The sequence below is a fragment of the Lissotriton helveticus genome, chromosome 1_2 (assembly GCF_964261635.1).
Source record: "Lissotriton helveticus chromosome 1_2, aLisHel1.1, whole genome shotgun sequence".
NCBI lineage: Eukaryota > Metazoa > Chordata > Amphibia > Caudata > Salamandridae > Lissotriton > Lissotriton helveticus.
In genome coordinates this window covers 399,852,512-399,870,609 of record NC_136058.1, presented here as the reverse complement: position 1 = coordinate 399,870,609, position 18,098 = coordinate 399,852,512, and the positions used below count along the sequence as shown (strand labels likewise).

At 45.0% G+C, this 18,098-nt stretch overlaps 1 protein-coding gene across 1 annotated transcript in view; it reads right to left on the bottom strand.

The window, feature by feature from the left end:
* LOC144806407 (CD5 antigen-like) overlaps positions 1-18,098 on the bottom strand; it is a 381,883-nt gene that overhangs the window by 286,990 nt on the left and 76,795 nt on the right. The window contains exon 5 of the mRNA XM_078672771.1: positions 625-945. Coding sequence (XP_078528897.1) covers positions 625-945 — 321 coding nt within the window. The remainder of the gene's footprint in view (positions 1-624; positions 946-18,098) is intronic.

Genomic DNA, 18,098 nt, shown 5'->3' with positions numbered 1-18,098 from the left:
AACAGTAGCTTGTAAAAGATATCAGCTTGATCAGTCATTATATAAACATTATTTTAAATAAAATAAATCAAAACAATGAGATGAAGAAAAAAACCTAAAAACTATTAACCCAGTTAAATAAAATACCTTTCCAACTCTCTCCTTTCTGTTCACTGCTGTCTGTCTGTTCTGTCTTTTATCCTCCTATTCACCTTCTCTGTTGCTCCAACCATCACCACCCCAACTCACATGGAAGCACAGATACACAGGGCTGAACATTCAAGGCCCCCAAACCTCCTTCCCAAGATTTGGGGGTTTCTCCAGAAGCAGGCAGGGTCTGATTGAAGATACCTGCTTATTGATTGACTCTTGAAGCTGTGCTGCCTCCTCTCATGCTTGACCCAGTAGAGGTGCTGGCATTTATATTTTATGGTAATTCCTTACCATGATGAAACAGTATACAAGAGAGACCCAGGCAATGTGATTGGCTGGCACTATCAATGAGTCATCCTGTATCACACTCTGGATACCCTGTTTTTGGGAATCCAATCCAATCCTTCAGCAGTCATAGCATTACTACATTCACATCTTTAATGACATTAGTTTTCATAACTGAATACTTCCCTTTGTTCTTCTTTCTCTTACCTGAACATTGCACTCCAGCATCACTTCTGATGTGACAGGCATCATGTCCCCACGCATCATGAGGACAATCGAAGAAGGACGCCTCTGCTCCCGTGCATCGAACCCGACTCAGCCACACCGGGTACCATCCTGCTCCAAACACTCCATTGTTACCTGGTGCTCTTAAAGCTGATCCGCATCCAAGATGTCTACAGACCACCTCAGCGTCCTTCAGATCCCAGTGATTATCGCAGACCGTCCCCCATCGCTTCCCATGCCGGATCTCCACCCTCCCGCTGCATTCGTCACCAGCATTGACCAAGCGGATCTCATCGACAACACCTGTGGCCAATGGGAGAGAAAGGAACAGATATTGAGTACATTCAAAGGTCAGTAAAGAGATACCCTTCCTCATCAGCTTCACCTGTGACCAGTGAGAGAGAAGGGATCAGATATTGAGTACAGTGACCACTACTAGAAGGGAGACATTGAAAGGTCAGTAAAGAGATCCACTATCAGCAGTCAGCAGCTTTCACTGCTTCTCCTCCCTGAGCTCCCACATGGGCAGACAGATCTGAGAAGCTGAGCATGGTCCTACAGTCAATTCTGAATGTATAGCCATAACAAGATCTAAAAAAAGGTCTGAGACTGAATCATGCCATTTAGAGATTCTGGCGTATAGCACAAGCTCACCATTAAATACATAGGTACATTAAATGAGTACACATAAGCTGTTGTTAATACATGATGCAACATGAGTTGCTGGTCTTAAACAATCATTTGCATCTACAAAATAAAATCAGTTCCCTGAGAGCGTTTTGAATGGATAACTTTAAGAATATTAGAGTCTTTCCAAGAAGAATATTAAAATATTAGACTATAGAATTCAGCAGTCTATAATTCCAACTGTGGTGGCCTGGTTTAGAGTTTGGCAGATGGAGTGAAGGCAGCCAGGGTGGTATGTCCAGCAAACTTTCACCCACAAAATGTAAAGCTAACTGTCGGTCCTAAGACCACTCTATGGGTTTGTAAGAACCACCATCACAGCACTTTATACAAAGTCATTTAGAGTGGGAGTTTGTTTGTGGATAAGTAAAAACAAACAGCCCCAACACCAAGGAAGTTTTCTTTTCTCCCCCAGTGTAGGTGTATCACATTATTTATTTTAACTGTCACTCACTGCCAGGATATTCGTGAATTTGACAGAGAGTAAAAAAAGCCATCTGACCACCCACTCTGTGAAAGGTGGATGGTGGAATGGCTTACCTCTGACGTCTCATGCTTACTCTGGGCCTCAGAGAAAGATTTACACTGAAGGATTAAATTTTGCTCTATTAGTGTTAACCTGGTTGTCCACTGGACTCTAAATTGGGTTAGCTGACTATGCGTTTGGCAGCCAACGTTTATTACTGTTGCCCTTATTAATTCCTTTGTTTAAAGCATTTATATAAAGCTTCATCCCATACAATCTCCAACTTTAGGTGTTCTTTACTATTACTTAGTTTATTGGTACTAAAATTATTCACCACAGAACCTGAGAAGCTCAGTTCCAGGTTCTGAGCTCATGAAGTGCAGGACACAGCAGATGTCAGAGGTGAGCAATAATCCATTCATGGGTGCTTCCACCTAAAGGTAACACTCACTATGAATCTGCAAAGTTAGAACATTACAATTAGCCCTCAGTCAAGCCCTCACAAGGAGGCCGTGAACATTAAACTGGGTTGAGCTGAGTTTTCACAAACGAGCCTCACTAGACCCAGTACAGGTAGTAAGTTTATTACACAGTGAGGTCACACAACCACACCCTATAATAAACCACTTTCCTTGCAGTGCACTGCAGAAAAGGTCACAAAGGTCAAGTAATCCATTAAGTGCATGGTTTATATGTTGGTGGACAGGTTACTCCATCCAAATGGTGTCGGATATCCCTTCTGCCAAAATATAAATCCAATGGAATATAATGGAATTTATATGTCAGTGAATGGAATATCATTTCACAATTCTGACGGAGTAAACTATCCCCCAAAATATAAATGAGGCCCTTAATATACTCTGGTGATCCTATGCTGGATTACTCATCAATCATTGGAAGGGGAGAAGGAAAAGATATGTGATCCATCCAGTTTCCTTGGAACATAATATCATCAGTCAATTGGGGGGAGGAAGGATCACTTGTCCTGCTAACCTGGATTTTACAGGTAAGTGGGATGTCCCTTGGTAAAAAACCCTCATGCACGTGAGTAGATGTTTTTTCGGTAGCGGTATATTTTGATTCTCCGCTATATTACTCTCGTGTCTGCATAATCACGGGGTTAGTTGGTATGCAGCCTCCACCAGGAGGTTTGCGTGCGCATTCAAGATGGCTGCTGCTTAGCAGGCATTTGCTAGTTTGCTGGTGTGAAAGCCAGCTGCTGCGGTCCTTTCTCCTCGTCCAACCTCGCCTACTCCCAACAAGGCTTTTTCATTTGTGAAGAGAGAGGCCAGAAACATGCAATCATGGGGTAATCTTCCCCCTCACAGGATGCTCACTCAGGCTCTGGGGCTGTCATGGGCCCGGGTTAAGCCTGGAAGGAAATAGTGTCACTTTAAATGTGCATGGTTCTTTCCTAGAGTTGCCTTCCCTTTGTCACATCGACCTTTGACACACATTTGCATTTACAATGCTTGGGTAAGAAACACTGACCTTGTTGATATAAAAGAACTTTGTGAGAACACTATCACACAGCCTTGGCATTAGGTGCAAGGCCCTCACATGTGTGATACAAATGTTTGATATTTACGTCCATATAGCAACACATCTATCTGTAGAGCACAAACAATGGTTGCCCGATCACAATCTCGGCTCTTGGCAAGGAGGACATTTTCTATATATAGCCTTTTGTTTCCTAACATAACGAGAGGCGAAACTTCTGCTGACTTCAAGGGGTCCCTGCATGCTGACGTTTTTGACTAGCAGCTGACAGACACCTACCTTAAGGGTGTTCAGTTCCTGACCAAGATGGGCTCCAACATTCTTACCTTCCAGGTAAAGGGGTTATACTTATATCCTCCATAAGGGGGTTTCTTGGCGGACTAGACATTCACACCCTAGTCACGTCGGTTAGGGTTTGCATCATAGACGTACACTAGATTGTTATAATACTGTATTTGTATGCATATATAAACTGTATCCACAAGGTATTGGATCTCTTTGTTTTATTCACTCTTTTGACACTCATCATATTCTTTGTCTGCTTCTGTCTATTAATTATTACAGCCCATATTTTCTAAACTAGAATAACATATGTTCAATAAATATTGAAAAACCTCCCTTCGAGTATTCCTTGTATAGTTCTCTGAGTGAAAGAGAGCATGAGTGACTGAACAAAAAGTTTTAGGTCTGTAACCACGGTTCCTGAGGGAAAAGGGTTGTCATGTTCATTAGTTACCAGAACTTTTCTCTGCCTGTCTACATTCGGAAGATTTAATGGTGGCACTGTGAGCTGAACCAAGGGACAACATATCCAGCGGGAGTGCATGGAATCAGTCTGGCACCATTCTAAGTTTATGTTGTCCCCCAATGCGCAATTCCATGATGCTCAATTCAATGCCCCTGATGCAGATGTGGCTCTCAACATTCCCTTGGACAACAGCAAATACACACAACCCAAGTGACACATGTTAAAGAGGGGAAGGGATAAACCTGGTCATCAGATGAGAATGTGGCATCACCAAATTTAGCCACATGGTACTTGTGTGAGTAGACAGACACACTGTGGGAGTGTAACAAGGCTGAAGGAGTGCAAACTGCAGATTGTATTATATATACCAAATATTCATGGACTCACCCCCTCCTTGCTGCTGTCTGGCCTTCAACTGCCTATCCAGGTCTGGGAAGACCACCGGCAGAATCCGGAGCATGTGGAGGGTTTGTTTGAGCACTACTACCAGCAGGGCCTTGTGCTCCCCACACCAGAGGCCAGTATCAGACATCTTGCCAGTATGTTTCTGCTCCAAGTGAGCATGGTGCATGGGGTATTCCTGAGCCATGTGGGATGAGGACTATTGGCTGTGACTTTAATTCCCATCATGCTTTTGACTACACCTACCTTCCCAGAAAACCAAACATCCTTCCGGGGACTCTGCTTCCCTGTGAGTGAGTGAGTGAGTGACGCAGTGCTGGCAAGATGGCTGACAGTGGTGTCCTGGTGTTTGGTTGAACACAAGTCCCAACAGGGCCTTGTGCTCCCAACAGCAAAGCCCAGTGTCAGCCATCTTGGCAGTACTTTTCCACACACTGTGAGATGGACATAGTTTAAGGTGTGCTTGATGGACCATGTGGGTGGAGGATTGTTAGCTGTGACTACGACTCCCATCAGCCCGCATGCCCTCCCCTCCGCTGACTACATCCTCCTGGGGGACATCAACTTCCACCTGGAGAACAACAACGACCGCAACACCACCACCCTGCTGGACAACCTCGCCAACCTCGGACTCAAGCAGCTGGTGACCACCCCCACCCACCTCGCCGGACACACACTCGACGCCGTCTTCTCATCCAGCAAAGACATCACCTTCAGCCATGCCACTGGACTCCACTGGACGGACCACAGCTGCGTCCACTTCACCTTCAGAAGAACGACGACCCACCACCACCAGCAACAGGTTGCCCGAAGAAGCTGGAGCAAGATCACAGCCGACCAGCTCGCCGCTGCCCTGAGCCAGCACCCTCCCGCCAGCTCAGCGAACCCCAGCCAGGCCGCCGACAACCTCACGAAGTGGATCAGCAACTGCGCGGACGTACTCGCCCCACTGAAGACCCCGCCCAGCAGACCCGGCAGCAAGAAGGCCCCATGGTTCACCGACGAACTCAAGAGCTCCAAGAAGAACTGCCGAGCCCTCGAGAAAGCCTGGAGAAGGGAGCCAACACCGGACAACATGACCACCCTCAAGCTTGCCACCCGGAAGCACCACCAGCTGATCCGCGACACCAAGAAAACTGCATTCAAGGACCGACTGGACAACAACGCACACAACTGCAAGGAACTCTTCAACATCGTGAAAGAGCTCTCCAACCCCAACGCCGGAAACAACGACATCACCCCATCGCAAGAACTCTGCAACTCCCTCGCCTCCTACTTCCACAACAAGATCGCGGACATACACAACAGCTTCAACACCCAACCGACGAACGCCACGCCCGACTCAACCGAACCACCGCCCCCCACCACCACCCTCCGCGCCTGGACTCCTATCAGCACCGAAGACACCGTCCGCACGATGAACTCCATCCACTCCGGATCTCCGACCGACCCTTGCCCTCACCACGTCTTCAACAAGGCCGACGCTGTCATCGCACCCCACCTGCGGGACATCATCAACACCTCATTCGACACCGCCACCTTCCCTGAGAGCTGGAAGCACGCCGAACTCAGCGCTCTACTCAAGAAACCAACAGCGGACCCCACCGAACTGAAGAATTACCGCCCCATCTCGCTCCTCCCGTTTCCAGCCAAAGTCATCGAGAAGACCGTCAACAAGCAGCTGGCCGCCTTCCTTGAGACGAACGGATCCCTCGACCCCTCACAGTCTGGCTTCCGAGCCAACCACAGCACCGAGACCGCCCTCATCGCTGCCACCGATGACATCCGAACCCTGATGGATAACGGAGAAACAGCGGCGCTCATCCTCCTAGACCTCTCCGCGGCCTTTGACACCGTCTGCCACCGCACCCTAGTGCAGCGCCTCTACGACGTCGGAATCCAGGAGAAGGCACTGGAATGGATCATCTCCTTTCTCGACGGAAGAACCCAGAGAGTCCGCCTACCTCCGTACAAATCAAAGGCCACCGAAGTCATCTGCGGCGTACCCCAAGGATCCTCGCTGAGCCCAACCCTCTTCAACGTCTACATGAGCCCCCTCGCGGCCATCGCACGCCAACACAACCTGAACATCATCTCCTACGCCGACGATACCCAGCTGATCCTCTCCCTTACCAACGACCCCGCCGCCGCCAGAGCCAACCTCCACGAAGGAATGAAAGAAGTAGCCGAGTGGATGGCGACCAGCCGCCTGAAGCTGAACTCGGACAAGACGGAAGTCCTCATCCTGGGATCCTCGCCCTCCGCCTGGGACGACTCCTGGTGGCCCCCCGCCCTGGGAACTGCACCCAAACCGACAGACCACGCACGCAACCTGGGCTTCATCCTGGACTCCTCCCTCTCCATGACCAAGCAAGTCAACGCAGTCTCCTTGTCGTGCTTCAACATCCTGCGCATGCTACGGAAAATCTTCCGGTGGATCCCCACCGAGACCAGGAAGACTGTCACCCAGGCCCTCGTCACCAGCCGACTGGACTACGGCAACGCACTCTACGCCGGAACCACCGCCAAGCTCCAGAAGAGACTCCAATGGATCCAGAACGCCTCAGCCAGACTCATCCTCCACATCCCACGACACAGCCACATCTCCGGACACCTAAGAGACCTGCACTGGCTCCCGGTCAACAAGAGAATCACCTTCCGTCTCCTCACCCACGCACACAAAGCCCTACACGATCAAGGCCCGAGCTACCTCAACAACCGCATCAACTTCTACGCTCCCAAACGACACCTCCGATCAGCCAGTCACGCCCTCGCCGCCGTCCCCCGCATCCGAAGAACGACAACAGGAGGAAGGTCCTTCTCCTACCTGGCTGCCAAGACCTGGAACTCCCTCCCGACCGACCTGCGCCTGACCCAAGACCACCTCGCCTTCAGGAAGAAGCTCAAGACCTGGCTGTTCGGGCAGTAGCAGCACCCCCCCCTAGCGCCTTGAGACCCTCCGGGTAAGTAGAGCGCTCTATAAATGTCTATGATTGATTGATTGATCATGCTTTTGGCTACACACACCTTCCAAGCAAACAAAACCTTTGTTCCCGGGAGTCTGCTTCCCTGGGAGTGAGTGATGCAGTGCAAATGTCTGCACAGTTTCGAGTAACGCCCCTTAAGTATCCTGGGAGGGCGTGATGGCTTACAGTGTTGTCTTGTTGTTTGTTGGAGCCCAAGTCGCAGCAATGCCTTTATTTATTTATTTTGACATTTGATAAAGCGCGAACAAATGCCCGTGGGCGTCTCTGCGCTGCAATATCTGCAGAAAATTCTCCTGCTGCGGAAAGTGTGTTCCGGTGTTACTGGTTAAACAGCCAGGTCTTTAGCTGTTTGCGGAAGGACCGGAGAGTGGGATTGGTCCTAATTGACTGGGGCAAGGTATTCCACAATTTAGGTGCCGAGACCAAGAACCTGCGTTCTCCCCAAGAAACAGTTTTGGTGCGGGGGACCACTAAATCATTGTGGGTGGTAGATCGAAGTAATCTGGAAGGACAATAAGGGATCAATTGTTCTTTGAGAAACGAGGGTCCTTGTTTGTGCAGTGCCTTGTATACAATGCAGAGAGTTTTAAACTTAATCCTGCTTCTGATAGGGAGCCAATGAAGGTTTCTGATGGTGTCAGTCGCAGACTTGTATTTAGGGATTCTGGCAAGTAGTCTTGCTGCTGAGTTTTGAACGGTCTGCATTTTTTTAATAACCCTAACCTGAGCGTTTGCAAAAAGACCATTACAGTAGTCCAAAGTGGACAGCACTAGAGAGGTCACTAAGGTTTTGCCGGCCGTTTCAGGAAGGAAGGGAATGATTTTCTTTATTAAGCGTAATTTGTGGAAGGCTGAGGAGGCGATTTAGTTGGCATGGGAGACGAAGTTGAGGTGGTCGTCAAAAACAACGCCCAGGTTCCTTACCTTTAGGGCAGGTTTAGGCGGGGTTCCGAAAGCCGTGGGCCACCATGCAGGGGACCAACTTGGAGTAAGTTGTCCAAATATGACAACTTCCGTCTTTTCGGAGTTGAGTTTTAGACAATTGGAGGCCATCCAGGCCCCAATTGCCAACATTCCTTCTTTGAAACTCTCGGCCACCTTGTCGCCGTTGTTTTTGACGGCCAGGACTAACTGCGTGTCGTCCGCATACGAGGTTAGGCTCATCCCATGTGCCCGAATGATGTTAGCTAGGTCCGACACATAGATGTTAAAGAGTGTCGGACTCAGGGATGAGCCTTGTGGAACCCCGCATGGCAGAGACAGGTTGGACGATTGGAACGATCCCAGTGTAACAGCCTGAGTTCTTTCGGACAGGAAAGATGCCAGTAGTTTTTTAGCTGTTTGTTGAATGCCCATTTTTTCGACACGGTCGACCAAGATCGAATGATCGACCGTGTCAAAAGCTGCAGATAAATCTAGTAGTACTACTACTGCTGTTCCTCCCTGATCTCGAATAGTTCTAATGTCGTCTGCGGCTTTAATCAAGGCGGTCTCAGTGCCATGGAACCTACGGAACCCAAATTGGGAGTTGTCAAGTAGGTGATGTTCCTCTATGAATTCAGATAACAGAGTTCATAGCTTTTTCAGCGACTTTTGCCAGAAATGGGAGGCTTGCTATTGGCCGGTAATTTTTCAGTTCGTCCTTATCAAGATGTGATTTTTTTAATAATGGTTTAAGGAGAGTTTTTTTGAGTCAATCTGGTTAGGTTCCTGATCTAAACATGGCATTACAGATTTGGGTAATGGCGGGTATCAGGGAGTCCATGATTGGTGGGAGAATTTTAAAGGGGCATGGGTCTAGTGCAGAACCAGTTTTGATCGTGGTGATGATATCCGCTGTTTGAGCGTCAGTGATGTCTTTGAAGTGGGTAAATTTGGGAACAGAGTGTTTGAGGTTAATGATGCTTGAGGGGGTGTTGATATTATCCGAGAAGGCTGAAAAAATTTCGTTGACCTTTGTAAAGAAGAAAGTGGCCAAGACATCACAGAGGGATTGAGAGGGAGGTGGGTTTAGATCAGGGGAGTACCCTGCTAGCTGCTTGGTAGTATCATAAAGTTCTTTGGAGGAATTCTTGGCTAGCTCTATCCGTTCGCTGAACTACTTCTTCTTAGCCTCAGAGATCATGGATTTGTATTTGACCAACGTCTCCTTATAGCGAATTTTGTTTTCTTCGCTGTAGGACGTCCGCCAGTGCCTCTCCTTGTTCCTACAGAGTTGTTTCTGGGTCCTTAGGTTTTCGGTAAACCATGGGGCAGAGGGGACCGATCTATTTCTGGTCACATGTTTGAGAGGAACCAGTGAATTTGTGGCAATGCCCAGCCAATCCTGGAATTGCTTAGTGGCTGTATTAGGGTCAGTGGAAAATACAGGCTGGGAATTATCTAGTAAAATTTTTAGGCTTGAGCTAACTATGTCGTTCCAGGCTTTAAAAGGGTACTTTGGGTATAGGTGTTTCATAGATGGTAATTGAGCCCAGAATGGCATGGTGATCCGACCATGTGAGTGGGAGGATGTGAGTTATATGAAAATCCTCCAAATTGGAGAAGATGCCATCCAGAGTGTGGCCGCCGTCGTGAGTGGGGGAATTGACCAATAGGGGGAGACCAAGGGTATTCATATCCGAAAGAAGAGAGGACATATCCCTGTCCTCTAATTTATCTAAGTGGAAATTAAAGTCACCCAGTACTGTTAATGATTCTTCAAGTGCAAGAGACTCGGGGATAGAGCTTAAATCAGTGAGGAAATCTGACCGTGGTCCTGGTGGTCTGTATACGAGAATCCCTCTTAAATTATTGGAGGGGGATAGATTGATGGCAAATTGCATGGCTTCACAAGAGGATGAGGGGATAGCGAAGGTCCTCACATTGAATGTGTCGCGAGCGATAATGGCTAGCCCTCCCCCTTTTTTGCGCTGTCTATCCTGTCTATAAACCGCAAAGCCTCTTGGGACCGCAATGACTATGTCTGGGTCAGATGTGTTGTCCATCCATGTCTCAGTCATGAATAATATGTCTAATTTCCTATCCTCTATCAGGTCTGCTATATCCTGTCTATGTTTACCAAGTGAACGGACGTTTGTAAGTGCTATCAATGTGCTCGTAGGAGTATTTTTGTTGACACTGTCCTAATGACCCTTACCCCCAATAGCATGCAGACTTGTCTGAATGCCTTTACTACGTTTATGGGAGAATTAGACCTTGGGGTCAATTTTACCAAATCCTTTGCCATGATGTGTGGTTTAAAGAATGTAAAAACCCGCAACTTTAAGGTGAGGGATTTTAGCATTGAGAAAGTTGATAACTTCAATTATCTGGGTAACCTTTTTAACAAAAAACTGAATTGGGAACCGCTGTTGTTAAACCGAGTTCAAAAGGTTTCACAGTTAAATGAGGCTCTCTTTCGCTTTGCCAGTAAGTTAGGACAACGACGCATTGCTGAAATGATATCTTTGTACCAAGCCAAATGCATTTCTGCTATAACATATGGTGCTGGCGTCTGGGGGTCACAGAATTGTGACAAAATACAGATTATGGAGAACAAATTCTTAAAACGTTTATTATGCGTTCCTTCGGGTACTTCAAACTCTTTCTGTCATGGTGAGGTTGGAATTGAGTTTGTTTGTGATACTATTCATGTTGCACCTTTAGTATTATGGTCTAAAGTTTGGCAATCTGATGATTTGAAATTGACGAAAGATATTCTTACAGATTGTCTCAAACTTGAGCATTTTGGGGAAATCCCTTGGCTCCGATATGTCAGAGACACCTTTGATAAAATCGGGTTAGACATTATGTTTAAAAATCCTGATATTTTGAAAAAGGATTCTAAGAGAATTATAAAAAAAGCATATAGCCAAAAATTGGGATCCTTGAAAATGAATGAACAGGTACTACGTGTTCAGGGAAGATTAGTGCGCCCATTTTATTTAATACGCAAGGGCGTTTCTATCTCACTAGGTTTCGTCTCGGAACCTTACACTTCCTTTTTGCTTTTCCAAAGCAGGGGGGTTGGAAGGGGACATTACCTTGCTGTCCCTGTAATAATAAGGTGTCACAGAATACCTTGCACCTTATTTTATTTTGTACCTTGTATAAAGACCCAAGAAATTCCTTCATTAGACCATTATTATTATCCCTTGGAACGCCCTATTATAAAGAAGGTTATGAATATTTGTTATCATTGTCAACTGAAAAGATCTGTAATGCTGTATTAAGTTTTATTAGATCGGCTCTTGCAATCAGAAACCGTTATTGATTTATCTTGTGTAAATTAGAATTATGTAATAATGTATTATGATGTTTCTTCTTTTTTCCTTTTTTGTTTTAGATTACATAGTAATGTATTGTGATTTACTGTTGGTTTATTCTTAAAAATGTTGTATACTTTTATGATTTCCTTTGAGGAATCGAAATAAAGTTACTTGAACCGAACCGAGTATTTTTGTTGCCGGAGAGATTTGTTTTATTTGTCAGAAGAATGGAAGCCTTACAATGAGGGCATTACTGCATGGATGGACCGGGGATGAATATAGGATCAAGCTTTAGGCAGTCATTATGATCGCGTGGGCGCAACTTGTGCAACGTAGTGTTCGAATATTGGACACGGGGGTCTGGGGCGTCTGGACCAGGGGAAGGACGGGGAGGCCAGGTGTTTTTATACATGTTAGAAGAGGGTGGGAGGCGTCCAACAACTGGACCGCAACCCTTTTCTCCCAGCAAGATGGCGGCTGATGTGGATCAAGTCACGGTGTCAGCGCCTGAATCGGCTGCGCCGTGCCAGGAAATAAGGTGTTGGTACCTTCAGTGCGACGCAAATCTCGCCCCGAAGTACGAATGACTAGGTAATTAAAAATGACAGATTAAAATATCTACAGTTTTTAAAAACGAGCTTAGCTTTGCTAAAGTTCTGGAAATTCGCGAGTAAACAGGGATAGTACAGAGCGCCCCCGGCTTCCGCCTCAGGGGAGAAATAGGCAAATGTCTGCACAGTTTCGAGTAACGCCCCTTAAGTATCCTGGGAGGGCGGGAGGCGTCCAACAACTGGACCGCAACCCTTTCCTCCCAGCATGATGGCAGCTGAGGTGGATCAAGTCACGGTGTCAGCGCCTGAATGGGCTGCGCCGTGCGAGGAAATGAGGTGTTGGTACCTTCAGTGCGACGCAAATCTCGCCCCGAAGTACGAATGACTAGGTAATTAAAAATTACAGATTAAAATATCTACAGTTTTTTAAAACGAGCTTAGCTTCGCTAAATTTCTGGAAATTCGCGAGTAAACAGGGATAGTACAGAGCGCCCCCGGCTTCTGCCTCAGGGGAGAAATAGGCAAATGTCCCCACATCAAAGCCCAGTGTCAGCCTTCTTGGCAGTACTTTTCCACTCCCTGTGAGGTGAGCATGGTGCATGGGGGTATTCCTGGGCCATGTGGGATGAGGACTATTGGCTGTGACTACGACTACACCTACCTTCACAGCAAACAAAACCTGCGTGCCACATCTGGAAGATCTTCATGTCTTCATTTCTTTGTATCTGAACGTTGCTGCATTCCCATCGCTGCGACATTACTTGTCATGGAAGCGCAACGCAACCTAAGGTACATTGACGCAGAGTGTCGCATCTAAGAACTGAACTGAACTAAGCTTAAATCTACCATCTTAAAGTAATCATAGTGTGTATTTTTGTCATTTATGGTCTTGTGGTAACTCTATATAAAGTCTACTCATTTTTTATATAAAACCTGTGTGGTGTCCATTTGTAGTGTTGTCACTGGGTTACTGTATGTGGTCACAACTGCTTCACTTAAAACGCCTCTGAAATAAGCCTTGACTGCTCTCGCCATGCTACCTAGAGGGTGAGCAGGGGTTATTTTAGGAGTGTAATCCCCTTGTCCTGACTAGAGGAGAGGGTCCCTGCTTGTCACAAGTACCTACCTGTGCCAACCAGAGACCCCCAAATCTAACAGTTGGAATTTGTGGTTTTTCTGTAGTGGTGGGCCAGAAGTGAACTGGGAGTGGATGAGGTATTTTGTTCGCTGTACAATACACAGTTTCTGTTTATCTCCATTAAATTAGAAGGAGTTGTCCCTAAGCACTCATGGAATCTGTCCAATGGTACCGCTTGATTCCCTTCCATTGAAAAGACAAGTTGCATATCATCTGGAAGCAGAATCTGGTTTCTTTGTGAGCGAGAGTATGAGCTTGGTGTCGTTGGCGTAGGACACGATGCTGAGCCCATGTTGTCTGATGATGGCGGCGAGGGGGGCCATGTAGATGTTGAAGAGCGTGAGGCTGAGTGATGATCCCTGGGGTACTCCGCAGCTGATTTCTGTGGGTGTGGAGAGGAAGGGAGGGAGTCAGATCCTCTGGGTTCTGCCGAAGAGGAAGGATTGGATCCAGTCGAGGGCGACTCCATTTATTCCTCCGTAGTGAAGTCTGGCTGCGAGCGTGCGATGTGAGACGGTGTTGAACACTGCGAGAGAGGTCTAGAAGGATGAGGGCAGAGCTGTGTCCCTGATCCAGTAGCATGAGGATGTCGTCAGTGGTGGCGAGGAGGCCGGTCTCGGTGCTGTGGTTGCTGTGGATGGTTTCGTCGGAACGAGTCTGCTCTGACATGAGATAAGCAAGATGTGCTGAGCATCGCAGATGACACGAACGAATGAAAGCCAGAGCGTCAGATGACTGCCAATTGTTGTACTCAAGTGTGAGACCGGGGATGTGCTCTGCGGAAATATTGACTGATGAAAGAAGAATGTACAAAAATGCATCTTATATGGGGAAAGCATGAATAAACTGAAATTTTGACCATGGAAACCTTCTTACACAATAAAGTTGTTGAGTAAATGCAAACTCATGGTGGTGTGACAACGACACCTTCCCTTCTCACCAATCCCTGTGCAAGTTAGAAAGTAAAATACAACATTTGAGGGATGGACATGTCATCTTAGACTATAATTATGGTACCTTTAGGGGCGTGTCGGGAATAAAAAGAAGCTTAGGCTAACAGGTGGGAAGAGGGGAAATGCGTTGCTGTCCTTCGGTTTGCAGAGAGGCCTAGCTGTTTCTTTCCTGCCCTGATCCTGACCAAATAGCTTGCGTTTCCTGATTACCTTTTTAGGAACCACCATCATCTCCTGGTCCAGGGGGTGGTATTTCCTACAGTCCGATAGGTTTGTATTTAGACAACTCAGAATCTCAGCATTAATTCATTTATTGATGAATCTTTTGTCTCTCCACCTATTCACTCCGTCAACAATATATTGATATGCATTATTTTAGACAAATCTGATGTCTCTACATCTATCCCTCCGTTAGGTAATATTTGTTTGGCATAATTATTTTTGCTGAATCCATTGTCTTTTACTCTATCCACTCTTTCATTGCATAATGTCGTTGCAGAATGGGTCTGTATCAATTTGATTATTTCTTTGGTTGTGAGATTCGATGTTTATAATCATGACCTGATTCAGATGAGCATTTACCTTTAATTCTGAGATAAAAACTCATTTAATAACCTTACTGAGAGTCTGTAATTAGTTTTTGACAAATGGTTAGTGAGTTAGTATTTATCATTATCTTCAACTATTCAACGAATTGGTCCATCAACCAAGTAGAAGAAGAGTTCATGTCAAGATTAGTTATTTAAACAAATGTCCTAGGAGATTTATAAAAGAAATATGTAATGAATTAAACAAATTGACCCCAGCGCATCAGGGATACCCGTTGAATGTATATAGGCCATTGTAGCAAATTGTTGAGTATCGATCCCTGATCAATTATTGGAATTGGTGCTGTATCACTATCAAGCTAAGATCCAAATTGCATTTTGCTCTCAAAAGAAATCTTTAAGAAGACAGTTTTCGGATGCTTCTAATTTCCACTTTCACTTTCATGAATTCCTTCCAACTGAATCCACAGACTCAGCTGACATTGCTCTAGTCTTGATTATGTCAAGTGAATTTGTGATTGTTGTTCCATTGCCATTAATAACTCTGCACAGTCTGTACCTTTATGACTGGCTTCTGATAACTTATCAAAGTCTCTAACCCTGGACTGCACCACATAAAATGTTAGTGCCATCTTCTTGGTGGAAAAAACCTTTCTTAAAGCTGAAACTACTTTCTTATTTGGGGTCTCAGTTTGAACTCATTCCCCAGGATTCAATGCTGTTGTCCCAATTAAGGTTGCCAGGACGGCATCCACCTTAATGGAACGAGGAAATGCATTATCTGATTGTTCCATCATGTACAATTTCAGCAGGAACTTCGGAATTGAAGTTTTATCCAACTCCATCCATTCAGACAACCAGATCCCTAATCTTGCACTGGAATGGTATTGTGAGAGGTCCTCCTAACGGTGCACAGACATAATATCGACTCCAAAATATCGTTTGGACAGAATATCGAGTCAAAAATATCGTTTGGACAAAATATCGACAGGACAGAATATAGACAGCCAAAATATCGTTTTTAAGGTAAGTGAAGTAATATCGACTGTAAATAATATAGAAAGTGAAAATATGTAAGTATATAATATAGATAGTAAAAAAATTCGTTTTTATTTTTAGGGTTCAGGGTCAGTTTTGGGTTTTTGGGTAAAGGGGTATTTTTAGGGTTCAGGGTCAGTTTTGGGTTTTTGGGCAAAGGGGTAGTTTTAGGGTTCAGGGTCAGTTTTCAGTTTTTGGGTAAAGGGGTATTTTTAGGGTTCAGGGTCAGTTTTCAGTTTTTGGGTAAAGGGGTATTTTTAGGGTTCAGGGTCAGTTTTCAGTTTTTGGGTAAAGGGGTATTTTTAGGGTTTAGGGTCAGTTTTGGGTTTTTGGGTAAAGGGGTATTTTTTAGGGTTCAGGGTCAGTTTTCAGGTTTTGGGTATTATTTTATTATATTTAGTTACTATATATATATGTTTTAATAAATATGAAATAAAAAAAATTATTTAACTTTCATTAATTATTTAATTATTATAAGTTCATTTAAGTAATTTTAAGTATATTTTAGTAATTAATTATTAATATTAATTTAATTTAGCACTGTTTTTAGTAAATACGATATTTTTTACAACTATATTTTTGTAAACGATATTTTTAACTCGATATTTTTGTACTTACCTGTTTGTAGATAGAAACTCGATATTTTGACTGTCGATATTTTGTCAACGATATTTTTGATGGTCGATATTCTGTCCCCCGATATTATTTTAGTGATCCCCTCCTAACATGTGGGAACAAATCCCCTTCCTCCCCTCCCACTTTGAATGGAGGGAATCCCACATTTTCACTCCAGTAAGTAATGATGTTAGCATCTCCCTTTGCACACACACACATATACCATACTATTTACCATATTATGTATTCTCTGGAACATTTTACAACTAACATTATTAGACACAGATATATTGTAAGAACATTTAGGTGTCATTTTACTCCAGGTGTCTACTGCCTGAGTCAGAGAGCTGTAGCAGAAATGTACTGTCATAATTGAGGACCACTTAATGGGAATCCGTGCTGAGCACAGGTTGACACTATGTGAATGTGTTTGGTTTACTGTGTTGGTTTGATGCACTGTGTTTGGTTTACCGTGTTGGTTTGGTATACTGTGTTTGGTTTACTCTGTTGGTTTGGTGTACTGTGTTTGGTTCACTGTGTTAGTTTGGTGTACTGTGTTTGATTTACCGTGTTGGTTTGGTGTACTGTGTTTGGTTTACCATGTTTGTTTGGTGTACTGTGTGTGGTTCACTGTGTTGGTTTGGTGTACTGTGTTTGGTTCACTGTGTTGGTTTGATGTACTGTGTTTGGTTCACTGTGCTGGTTTGGTGTACTGTGTTTGGTTTACCGTGTTGGTTTGGTGTACTGTGTTTGGTTCACTGTGTTGATTTGGTGTACTGTGTTTAGTTTACTGTGTTGGTTTGGTGTACTGTGTTTGGTTCACTGTGCTGGTTTGGTGTACTGTGTTTGGTTTACCGTGTTGGTTTGGTGTACTGTGTTTGATTCACTGTGTTGATTTGGTGTACTGTGTTTGGTTTACCGTGATGGTTTGGTGTACTGTGTTTAGTTTACTGTGTTGGTTTGGTGTACTGTGTTTGGTTAACCGCATGCATGACTAGGTGTTGTTTTCTGTGCTAATGATTGTAGTATTACAGCACTGTAAACAAACGGTTCTAGAGTACATAAATATAATTGTTAATCATGACGTGTATCAGACTCAATGTCTGTCTGTAGGGGAACAATCGAGCGCAAACCTAGCTACACAGCTGCTGAGCACTGTAGATGAAGGGAGGAAGTACCGTTTACTGTGGTGGACAGGTACATAGGTCACTTCTGGGATGAAATCCAGTGCTGAGACTGTAAGAGGTATCGATTCTGCAAATCAAGAAGTTCCTTAAAGATGTGACTCATTAGTTACTTTCAGAAGTGGGGGAATGATAATTCTAGACAGATCTGGGAGTGATCCCTCAGTACTCTGGAGAATCTAGTGGCCATTTGTAGAATGCTCTTCAGTGGTTCCAGATGTGTGGGTAGATACTGGCAAGTGAGTGCTCTGTTAATTTGGTACAGAAGGGAGAGTGAGTGCCAGAGTGCCTGTCTCTGGGTGACTGCTGCCTATGTGTTGGGTGAGAATCTATGACTTTCTCAGAGGAAAGCCAGGACAGAACTTACATCAGTAGTCATTACAGTCAGA